The sequence below is a fragment of the Trachurus trachurus genome, assembly GCF_905171665.1.
Source record: "Trachurus trachurus genome assembly, chromosome: 5".
In the NCBI taxonomy this organism is placed as follows: Eukaryota; Metazoa; Chordata; class Actinopteri; order Carangiformes; family Carangidae; genus Trachurus; species Trachurus trachurus.
The window spans coordinates 30,466,272-30,478,595 of NC_139896.1; the positions used below are offsets into that span (position 1 = coordinate 30,466,272).

General features: G+C 39.8%; 2 protein-coding genes across 2 annotated transcripts in view; both read left to right on the forward strand.

The window, feature by feature from the left end:
- Window positions 1-267: 267 nt before the first annotated feature.
- LOC310986338 (uncharacterized protein) lies at window positions 268-10,962 on the forward strand (the record flags this gene model as incomplete). Its single annotated transcript, XM_083972185.1, has 20 exons — window positions 268-282; window positions 1,903-2,079; window positions 2,165-2,285; window positions 2,398-2,609; window positions 2,823-2,918; window positions 3,298-3,463; window positions 3,759-3,809; window positions 4,530-4,645; window positions 5,598-5,702; window positions 5,895-6,017; window positions 6,278-6,376; window positions 6,741-6,845; window positions 7,239-7,318; window positions 7,504-7,624; window positions 7,854-7,966; window positions 9,061-9,202; window positions 9,569-9,705; window positions 9,817-9,934; window positions 10,508-10,566; window positions 10,666-10,962. The coding sequence occupies 20 exons, from the start codon at window positions 268-270 to the stop codon at window positions 10,913-10,915; spliced, it is 2,406 nt and encodes an 801-aa protein (XP_083828311.1). The 3' UTR covers window positions 10,916-10,962.
- park7 (parkinson protein 7) overlaps window positions 6,799-12,324 on the forward strand; it is a 339,990-nt gene continuing 334,464 nt past the window's right edge. The window contains exon 1 of the mRNA XM_083972014.1: window positions 6,799-6,808. The gene's annotated coding sequence lies outside the window, so the exon portion shown is untranslated. The remainder of the gene's footprint in view (window positions 6,809-12,324) is intronic.

Below are 12,324 nucleotides of genomic sequence, written 5' to 3' on the forward strand. Positions count from 1 at the left end.
TGCTCATTATAAACCCCAGAGCAGAGCTGCTGCTGAGGAGGAGCTCAGTGTCCGCGTCCCTCTTCGGTACCGACCGTTAGAAGAGATTACCAGCGGGGAGAAGACAACGGTCGGCTCGGCTCGCGTGCCAACCTCGCTGCCGTCTCCATGGCACCAACTGTCTGTCTCCATGGCACTGACAGTTGACAGTCGGACATTTTCGGGGAACGACAGAAAACAAAAGCTACAGTAACAGTGTGTCGCGAGTTGTTTCTCACCGCTGGACGAATGGCTCAAAAAGAGGTACTGAACTCTTCCTGCTATTTCCTAAACTTCGACTAAAACATTTCAGGATGTGTAATAGATGTGATACTGAATAAACTAACACACATAACTAGTGATGGACTCAACAGTTTCCTGTATCTGCTCTCTGCAGATGCTGATGTTCACACAGTCTGTGTTCACAGCGTGATTGTTGTTGTTGTTGTTGTTGTTACTGGTATAATTTGTATCTTTTGAAACTTTGGGTCCTCTTTAAGATTAAAAATGAATAGGTTATCTATGGATCTCACCATCTCTGAATTCAGCCCATGTGTTTTTAATGGCATGCAAAGGTTTGTGCACCCCTGGTCAAAATTTCTGTAATTATAACAGTGAAGCAATTGTGGAAGATGAAATGATCTCCAAAAGGCATAAAGTTACAGATGACACATTCCCTTTATATTTTAAACAATATCTATATATGTTTTGTCTACTTTTACATTTTCAAAATGACAGAAAAAGAAACAAAGCAAAGGTTTGGCCACCCTGAGTAGGACCCCCCCTTTGGAAACTATCACAGTGTGTAAACAGTAAACAGCTTGTCTGACACCTTGGTCGAAGTCATCTGACAGCTCAAGTCTCCTGGGTTTCCCATTCTTTTGCAGGCTACTGCTTTGTTTCCCCTTTTCACTCTAAAACTGTAGAAAACAAAAATAATTCACTGATATTGTTTAAAATATCGCAAAAGAGTGTTTCATGTTTTACTTTATTACTTTAAGCCTTTTGGAGATCATTACATCTTCCACTTGCTGAACTGTTCACATTAACAGAAATTTGGACCAGGGGTGCCCGAACTTGCCACTGTATCATTCATATTCAATATTTTTATAGGCTGCTACCTGGCCATGCATATATTTGTTAGATTTGTATTAGACTTTAGACATTAGACTTACAGTATACTGACCAAATATAAATGTTGTCTGCTTTTTACAATTTATAATTTAAGTGTAGAATGCACTGATGTCATTATTGTTTTCTTCTTGTTTTTACTTTCTGTATTGAAATATTCTATGTGCCTTTGTATTGTCCTCTGGGGACAAAAAAAACGTTTTTGAATTTAACTGAATTGAAAAATATCTATGCATACTTAAGTGTTATTATTAGTATCATGTTTTGTCCCACAGAAGCACATGGATGAACTAATTCGACATAACCAGTCTGGAATGCCAGCTGTCTCCACAGAAAGAAATAGCTGCTCCCCGAAATGTGCAAATAACTTCAGCCACAGCTGAGAGATGTTGTCTTTCTCTCTCTCTCTCTCTCTCTCTGCAGTAAAGGGCACAATCAGAGATGAAGATTCTTTTGAGAGATACGTTTAGCTGCAAGATGAAAACACCTTGACTTTCAGGAAAACCCACAATTCTGGGAATCAGTGAATCATATCAGCCTCAAAACGTTATCCATGCGTTGCAGTGTTTTCACTCTGCAGCTTGTACAATAACTTTGTCTTAGCATGAGTGCATGAGTGACCAACAGTTGTAGGATGATATGTAAACATTTGCATCTTGTCATGAAGATATTCTTTCAGATAAAATTAGAAAATGTTCACATCAAAGCCATGCAGTCAGTAAACTCTTTCTAAGCATTTAATGTCACTAACAGGAAGAGATGGAGCAGATTGTCTCGTGGTTTACTGAGGAGGGACTTGCTCCTGACTCCCCAAAGGAGGCCCAGCTGTGTCTGCTATGGCGTGCCCTGCAGCGGACAAGAAGCTGTCTGAGCAGTGTGACAAAGGACCAGGACATGCAGCGCTCTCAACACATGGCAGAAAGGGCAGAGGTAACTTATCGCTTGTGTCTGAGTCAAGATGATGTAAAAAGCAGGAGCTGTTTGACGCTGTTGTCCCTGTCTCTCTATCTCTAAGGTACGGAAGTCCTTGGAACAGATCCGCTTCTTTACAGAGCACAAAGATGTTTTGGCTCAGGAGATACAAGATGAGAACGATCAGCTCAAAGATCAGCTGCGGCACCTGATATCCCTTCAAGGTTGGAAATGATACATGCAGCACATCATCACTGACAGAAATAAATAAAACCCATCTCCTGATTACTTGATGCCTCACTCCTTCCACTTTTTCTCTCCCTTTTATTGTGATAGACACCCAGATAAGCGAGGTGGCTAAAATGCTGTACCAGCAGGGTCTCACGGAGTTGATCCACAGCAGCCCCAGTGAGCAGATGGCTTACCTCTTGGTGGAGAGAGCCTCCCTGCTCGAGACGAGTGAGAATCCCGACAAGGTGATGGGTGCTGGAAACTCAATCGGCCTACTGCAGACAGAGACACAAGTGCCCAACAGCAACACACAACAGGTTAGAGGAAGAAACATACAGTTATTCAGTAATGAACTGTTAAGATATAGATGGTGTTAACTTGAGAGCCAGTGGTCATAAAGCAACTTCTGGCTTTGATACTTTAAGCCTAAATATACAGAACCCTCAATATTTTCATATGCAGTGTGCTGAGAGCTTTCCAGTGGTTTGTTAAGTCATTTATCTTCTATTTCTGTTTCTAATGTTCCTCAGTATCCCCACAAGGGGGCACCACGACATGGCCAGAGTCCATGGAGGAGACTGTTTGGACTCCACAAAGCTTCACAGGGCAAACACACCTTTATTCCTGTGCGTACCGTTGTATGTTACTGCATCCCATTGAATATTAACAAATCCTAAAAAACTGCACTGAGGTTGCTGCTGACTCGCATGGCGAACTTTTTGCATGTGATCTGTTCAGCAGCATCCACATTAACTGCAACTGTAACTTCTTTTTTTTTCTTGCAGTGTTATTAAGTTCTGTTGCCAGCACAAGCTAGTGAACTTTGCATGACAGAAGAAATTCAAGACACTGCCACACAGATACATCTCGATGCCGTGCAAGGTCCCCTGTCTGCTCTGGCATGTATTTCTGAACAGTTGTGTTTGTATTCACTGGTTCCCTTTCAAAGCCCTACTTTGACTGAAATCCTGTCCTTCTGATGGGCTGTGTCCCTCTTTCTTTTAGACTGAAGCCAGGCACCTGACTGGCCAATCAAGCAGCGTGGAGAGCAAGTGTTCCCGTCTGGAGCGGGACCTAGAGGAGGGCTCCCGCCGGCTGGCCATGGCCCACAGTGAGATCCGACGTTTGACTGATGAGCTAGAGTCTGCACACTTGACTCAAAAAACTTACGGTGAGAAATACTAATCAGGATCTGGTAAATGATACTGACGTTCTCACAGATTTCTCATGCTGATCATACAGTAGCTGCTAATAAAATCAAACCTCCTAACCTTGGTGGGAAAGAAGAAAATCACAAACTTGCAGTCTGATCATCACAAATTAATATTTGTGCATTTCTGATGTTCACAAGTTGTTATCTAGGCTAACCTTTATCTCTCAATAAAAACGGAAGTTTCCTCCAATGTCTGCTGCTGTGGGTTGAAGAGGAAACCTGTGTACATTATAATTTTGTTTGTGGTTTTCAGAGGATGAGCTGCAAGCAGCACAGGAGGAGGTAGAAAACATCAAGAGCTATGGTGAGATCTAAGTCTTAAAAAAAAAGTGTTATGGAGTGTTGTTATGACCCTGGGTCAAGTGGCCACAGCAAAAGGAAGACAGAATATAGTTTAGATTAAAATGAATTAAACTAATTAGGAAGCCTAAATACTGTTCTAAGTATGAGGTGTGGATTGTCCATGACCATGAGTGAGGTACGTGTCGAGTGCAAGTGTGGTAAATTCTGCAGCCTCTCTGTTTACAGAGCCAAGAGGAGAGAGCACATTAGTCCAGCATTAGCTGCTTTGGTCTGGCTTCCTGTTACATTTAGAATTGATTTTAAGGCCCTCCTCATACACAAAAGTCTTTAATGGGCAAAGGAACATTTTACATTGCTATTACATTACATTGCTAACTCCCTGATCAACTATATGCTTCCCACACCCTAACACTGAGATCATCTTCTGCAGCTTGACTGAATGTTTGCATCAGCATCTTTAGGAAAACTATTATTCCTCCTTATTTCACATTGTTTTTAATATTTTTCATTTCAAATCAAGGTTTTGTGTTCATTTATTGTCTTTTCATGTGAAGCACTTGATGCTTGGTGTTTATGTTAAGTTGTGCTTAAATTGAAAGTTTATGTTTTCAGTTACCGGTAGTGTACTTGAAATCAGCATGTCATAGATTATTTCATTCTTCCACATACTGTATGTGACTCATAGTCTGATGACTGCAGTTATCTGACTTTATTTCATAAGAAACAGTGGAACTGAAAAAGGCCAAAGAGCTGAATGATCGTCTGGACGCTGAGATGAGAGAGCTGAGGTGCATGGTATGCTCCCTGAACGCAGAGAAAAACTCTCTGCAGCATACGGTAAGATATGATAAGATGAGAGCAGATGATAAGATTGCGTAACTAGAAAAAGCGAGCATTTCCTGTCTGTTTCTCTATCTATCTATTTCTTTCAATGTTCTTCTGATGTCAGTTTCCAGTATATTTGAGTAGACTTTAACTTTTTTTCCACTGTATTGTCAGCTCTGCTGTATTGCTGACTCTTCAACTCTTAACTCTTCAAACTGTTACATTTTAATTTATAATTTTTACTACACATTATTCTGCCTCTTTAACATTTCTACTGCTTTAAGCTCTTTTAAAGCCATTAATCTCTCAGACTGCAAGTTATAGTTCAGCTATAGCATCAGCTTTTTCAACATAACATAGAATATGTGCCAGCTTAAAGGAATCCTATCTTTACGACTGTCTGTTTTCAAAAGTTATGTTAACTAGAAAAAACAAGCATTTCCAGCAGGAAATGCATGTGAATGCTGAAAGTAGCTGAACGCCATTGCTGAAGCAATGCTGAAGAAATTGCTGAAAGTTTATGTGTATACTTTTTAACAGTGAACCTTATCTAATGGCTCCATATCAGAATTGGAAATATATTATACTTTTTGGGAGAGTGTGTTAAGCCTGAATGGAGTGCATGGTTGTTGCTGTTCCATTTGTATTGTGTCTTATATTGTGTCTATGTCTCAATGGTTTACATCTATGTGTTTACCACATGCATTTCCCTTTCCTGTATAGAATAGCAGCCCAGTGGGTGAGGTGTAAAAAACAGAGAAATTAGAGAGAAATCCAATGTATGTGCATCATAAACACTGTGCACCTTTAAATTATGGATTTGAATACATAAACTTGTGCCATGTAAAATTGGGAATTGGGGAAACATTTCACAACTGAACTAGATGACTAAAAAATGTATCAATATTAGAAATAATCATTACTACTGTTGCCCTCTATACAACTGTATGTGTGTTTCCTTTAGGTTGTGTCTCTACAGGAGGAGGTGGAGCAGTTGCAGTCAGCCTTGCAGCAGCAGCAGCTTCTCACAGTGCAGGCTCAGGCTGACCAGGCCACAGAGCTGGCTAAAGTAAATACACTAAGTCGTCAAAAGTCTAAACAAGACTGCTGTTTGATCATAAATTAAATCAGATTGAACAATACAAAGGATTTGAAATCAGCATGTGCCTAGTCCTGAAGTATCATGTTCGTCATATTTAACGCTCTTGAATGTGGACTGAGGTCGGGAACACACATACTTTGTGTATGTTTTTTTTCTCAGGTTGTGTCCCTCCAGAAGGAGGTGGAGCGGTTGGAGTCACACCTGCAGGAGCAACGACAGCAAGCTGAGCAGCAGCTCCTGACCGGGCAGGGTCAGCACGGCCAAGCGAATGAGTTGCCTAAAGTTAGTTACACAGATCCATGAGTTCTCCCTCTGTAGTGGTTCAGATTTCAAAACTATTAATTGCGTAGATTTCACAGGAGTGATGCCAGTTTACTTTTCAAAGCAGTAGAAAGCACACAATGGTTGGAAAGGTTGACAGTTGTGCTAGGTCACCAGTTCAAATGTTTGTTCTTGTGGCTGAAATACTTAAAAACGACCTACCTAATGGATGCATGTGTGGACTGGTTGAACATGTACCCTCTTGTTTCCTTTTTTCTTAGTTCCCAGCTGCAGAGATGGCACAGAACAACAGGACCTGCAGGAATTTAAAGGAGAAACTGGCTGCTCAGACAAGAATCTTTATAGATACAGAGAAAACTGTGAGTACATAAGTAAATGTGGAGAGCAGAGTGTTGGACATAGTGACATGTCTCAAACTTTGACAAAACTATCAAATGTCTCTGAATGATTATGAAGCATACAACAAACCCTTGTAGCAAATCCTAAGAGTCCACCTAAATATCTTCAATATACCACTGAAAAACCGGGGTGAATGTTAGATACTGAAGGAATTGTGGACTTAACAAGTACAAAATTAGCACATTAATCAATCACTGGTGCATTTGCAAATTGGACATTTTACTGCCTGTTTGGTCAGGTGCAAATGCAAAATTAACTAAAACTGTAAAATGCATTATAAAGGAGGACCCAGGTAACAACATTGACCTGTGTCACATTCGGCAGGTTGTTCTTCTGCAGAGAGAGGTGGAACGACTGGAGTCAGCCCGGCAGGAGCAGCAGCTGCAGACTGGGCAGGTTCAGGCTCAGCAGGCCACAGAGCTGGCTGAAGTAAGTGATCATTACACCTGTCATCAGAAGTAAAGCAGCATGCTAGCTCTGTTTTGACACGGCTGCCTCTGTGAAGAAAACTCGTAAAAAAGTCTTTCACCAAATAGGAATGTCTTCCATGAGCAGTCTTTTAGAGAATCTGATCCGTGAGTCTTCTACCGTTGAACACATTCATACTGGCAAATGTAACTCAAGTTATGGTCAACAAATGCCTGATTGTTCTTATTGAGTCCAGGGACATTGACCAGTATCAGACCCACAGAGTTTTACAAAACAAGCTCAGTGCTCAGAAAAGACTGTAACACATAAGCCGTTTTGTTTACCAGAGAAATTGGTAACATAATGCCAATGTCAAACTTTTGCTCATCCTTTCTGATGCATTCCTTTAAGCAGCATCTGGATAATTGCCATGACGACCTGGATAACCGTACGGATGCCGTCTGCACCAAAGACAGAAATCTCCTCGATCAAAAGTAGGATATTTTACCTCCATAACCTTCAGTTTCAGTCAATACACTATGTCCATGTCATTCTTAATGTAGCAGTGATAATTGGAGGTTCAAGGTGTGTGTGTGTGTGTGTGTGTGTGTGTGTGTGTGTGTGTGTGTGTGTGTGTGTGTGTGTGTGTGTGTGTGTGCTGGCATGTGTGTTTGTGTAGGACATGGAAGCAAATAAAGGCAGATATGCAACATTGTGATTACACTCACTGGCGGCAGGGACACTCAGCAGGTGCTGAAGATCTGGAGACACACATGTACAAGGAAAATAAATCGCAAATGGTAATTTTATTATAGTGTATTAACAGTGTGGGAAATTAATCAGAACTATGTTAATTGTAGCAAATGTGCAACTGCAAATGTGTACTAAAAATCAGGAACAGTTACCGCCTACATGTTAAAACAGAGCTGCAAATTGACTGAACTGTTCCTAAGTGATTTGCATAAAATGCTGTCAAGACTGAGCAGTAAAACTGATTGTCAGTGTTGATGTTGGTACCTTGGGCTGCAGGAGTATCCTGATCATCACGAAGCAGTCAGGACTCTGCTGTCTACTGAAGATGAGTGCGAGACACTTAAGAAGGAGATCTGTGAAACCCTTAAATCCCTCGACAGAGAGCGCAGGTAACAGGCCCATGATGTTGCTGCCAGGTGAAAAACTCTCTCCAGTATTCAAAAAAATTGGAAACCACAAAACACATTATTGTCTCAGACCTAATACTGTGTTAGTTCAATTTCATCCAATGGTATATACTACTCACAAAAAGTTAGGGATATTCGACTTTCATCAACAACTTGTGATGGCACTGCTATAAGAACTAGTAGCCTACTGAAAAATGTCTGGGAAAAAAAAATCAAATTGACAATATGACACAGGTGAAACATGTCAGGGTGGAGCAAACAATCACAAAGGAGGGAAACACACAGGACAGGGAGTGTCGACCTGAAATGAACATTGAAGCCCTTTTTTTCAGGAGAGGAGAGGAGGGGCTTGAGCAGGAGAGAAAAGCGTGCTTGTTAAATTGACAGCCTGTTCTGGCCTGTTCCTGCTGCACGTAATTCTGTGGTTTGATGCTGTCAAGCATATTTTACATATTTTTCTTATGCAGTTACAAAAGACCACAGTGCTGCTATAATAATAACAACACTGCCATTTCCTTCTCCTCTCCCATTGTAGCAGACATGACCTATAACCACAGGTTCTCAGCCTGAACATAACATCCATTAAAAGTTATTTTTTAACCTGGATTGATCCTGCAGCTAAAATCAGGTCCGGCTGTGGTTTGGGAGTTGCAGGTGAAACTTCAGAAATCAAGCTCAAACCCAGCTTTCTGCCAAAATCATGACAGAAAATTGACACTGAAAAAAAGCAACAATGAAGAATAATTCGGAGGCTTGTGTTGAAAAACAAAAAATACTACAAAAATATTTTTTGATATAGTGCTTATGGTGTTTATTTGAGCCAAACATTTTTCCGTGCTAAAATTTAAATACCCCCCCCCCCCCCCAGTGCCATTGTTTCCTTTTTCAATTTGGGTTTTGTTCTCAATGTCAAAATGTCACTGTCATTTTTCCTTTCCTTAATTAGACGTCTGTGAAGACTTGGATATGATGTAATGATACAATGGTCTAATAATAATAATAATATACAATATGCAACTGTTTATACTTTATTATCGTATGATTTAAAAAAAAAATCGTTTTCCATCTGTTTTCAGCAAATATCACGAGATGAAGGAAAAACACAAAGCCAAACTCTGTTTGGCCAAACAGAAATTTGATGATGAAACCACGTGGCGTGACGAGAAGATAAAATGTCTGGAGCGAGAGCTGTCCCTGTGTTCCCACTCATTAGCAAAGGTCAATCAGCAGCTTTGTCCTACCTTATACAAAAGCAACCAGGATGTTTCAGGGGGGCCACATATGTTTGAGTTAAAGTTCACTGACATTCTCAAAATTTAAAAGAACCAAACAATTTCACTTGATGGATTTCAGCTTCACTTTTTTATCCCTACCAGTGTTGACACGAGTAAATATTTACTCATGTATTACCACCTGTAGGCGCAGTATGTTGTATTGACTCAGTTGCCAAGGTCAAAAGATGCCAAACACAATGTGTAATCAGTGTATTGACACAAGACTTTCTGTTTAGGCTGTGCTCAATTCAGTGAGACAACCCTGACCTGGGGCTGATAAATAATCTCTGCTATTGTTTTTCTTTACCAGGAGAAAGAGCTGGTTGCAAGTATAACTGCTGAAAATGAGAAACTACTTGGTGAGAGGACGAGGCTGTTAGAACAGTTGAATGAGGAGGAGCACAACAAGAAAGACAGTAATCTAACGGCTGCTTTGTCCAAATGCAGGTATTGAATTTACACAGCTGGTTAACACTTCACCTCCTGAATCTCTCACTCTTGATGTTCAAGAAATACAGCAAAAGTAGTTTGATGAATATTTTTGCTCTGACTTTTAAGGGTGGATTTTCTCGAGATGGAAAACAAGAAACTGGGAAACAAAATCCTTCACATGTCCAATCAGCTGGCTGTCCTTGAACGAACCTTGCAGAACATGCAGTCATTTCACTTCTCTGAGGTACTAGGCACAGTAAAAACCTGCTTCATCTCTGGAGCTCTGTATTGTCGCTTTAGATCAAATGTCTTCCTAACAAAGGTGATTAGTAAAAATCTACAGCCATGCTACAACCCTGTGAGACTAAGGCCTTATAGCCATTTCAGCAGGTCTCTTAAGTTATAAAATTATGTTTCACTCCCTGGGAAACATAGATTTCTGTACTAAACTGAGCATATTTGTCAAGATGTTAGTTAACTTTAGAACAATTTATTGATTCAATGCTGAAATATATTCACTTGTTTTGTATTTAAATATGTTAATTATTTTCTATTGTTTATTTATTTTATTACTATAGTACTGAGACCTGAGTACTGCATCTCATTCCTCATGTTTCATGGTCTGAATGACAATTAAAAATCTATCTATCTATCTATCTATCTATCTATCTATCTATCTATCTATCTATCTATCTGATAGTGATGTAGTGTATGATGGTTTTATCTACGATGTGAAGCACTCTGTGTATTCGTACTGAGAAGGGTGCTATACAAATAAAGTACTTACTTACTTACTATCTATCTGTTGTTTTGTCAGGAACTAAAGAAAGTCCAAAACCCTCAGCAGATTACATCTCTCTACGTGCAAACTTCAAGGTAGGTCTGACCTAGGCAGATCAACAACTTGATCAAAATCAATTTGTTTGTTAAAATAAAACACCCTTAAATGTCTGTGAACACTAATTGTCTCCCTAGTGTGAAGATGCCCAAGCCCTCTGACAGCCAGACCTTATGGGATGATACTCAGAGCGGTCACATCAAGCAGCCACACGTGACTTCCTCCCCCCATGATCTGATCTCTGCAGCCTTGTCTCGATCAGCTGAGATGGGCTACCTGAACCTGACCTCTGCCCAGAACGGCTCAGACCAACCGGCTTCCCCAACTGTCCCCAGCAGCTCAGGAAGTTCATGTTTCTCACATGTATATGACATGAATTCAACGTGAACATACTGGATAGAAATTATTTTATTTGTGAGTAAATTAAATGTAATGGTGAACAGAAGAACTTCCTTTTGATCTGAAAAGTTCATTTTCAGTTGAATTTTAAAATGTATTCATCTCTAGACCTGAGCTTTCCCACACACATAACAGCTTGGTATAGAGAGCATCACTAAAAGTTATTTTTCCAAACGAAACCTGGCCCACATATTTCTGAATACAGCATATACTCGATACGTGACGTAAAGCAAATGTTTGTTTCCCCCCCCTAACCCTAACCCTAACCCCCCCCCCCCCCAGTGAGCACACAGCACACACACTCATTTCAGTTTTCATCATCAGGTTCAGACTTTTTGTTTTGCACAGCACTCTGATGGTAAAGCTGTCAGACATGCATATGTTATGTGCATAATGGTTCGTCTAGTCCACCATATCCTGCCAGCCACCACAACAGACAGCAACCACAGTTCAGTAGATTTACAGTCATAAGAGTGACAAATGAAACAATGCACTCTTGACTGCTGCTCAAAACCTGTCCGTGACAGTTTCACACTTCCATTTGATCAATATCAAGCAAGCAAGTTTCAAAGAGTTTAACACAAGTGAAAGTTAAGGCAACAAGGCATTTTGGTGGATAACATTTGCATTTCTCCTTTAAGAAGTTGACTACTCACTACATTTTATCACCACATATATTCAATAATTATACTGGAAAGCGGTTTTTTTTTTAAGAGAAAGAAAAAGCACATTATATAAAACGATGTAAACCGTGTCTCAACCTGCCATAAATACAGCTCAGAAGAATGTCAAAAGAGTAGGGCAGTTATAACACACACTGTGTCTGCAATCAAATTGATCAACGTTAACATCCAGTGATTTCAGTGCTGTTTAGAACAGAACTTACAATAAGACATGGTAACCCTTTAATTTACACAATAATGTCAAGAAATAGCCAAGAAGTAACGGCCAAATTCATAGTAATGTCATGTTTTTGATAAAGTTAAAAGATAACATGCTTTTCATACTTTGAACTTTTTGGGAAAGAATTTTTCTCCACCAAGTCCTAACAATTAACAATTAATTCTGGGCTATTTCTACGCAATCAATTGTCATTTCTTGGCTATATTTACTACATTACTATGAGATTGACCACTATTTCTAGGCAATTTCTAAACATTATGTTATTTCTTGGCTATTTCTTGACATTATCAGGTAGTTAACGGCCTGTAAATGAAAGGGTTACTGATATTGATAGTAAAAAAATAGTAAACATGTTCAGCCCATTTAAATTTGAAAATATAAATGTACACGGTGAGAAAGAAGAAATCAATAGATAAACAGTAAAAACTGGAGTGACATGACCAGTAGGTGGGGCATCATCATCATCACTCAAAGTGCATAATGCGAAGTAGAAA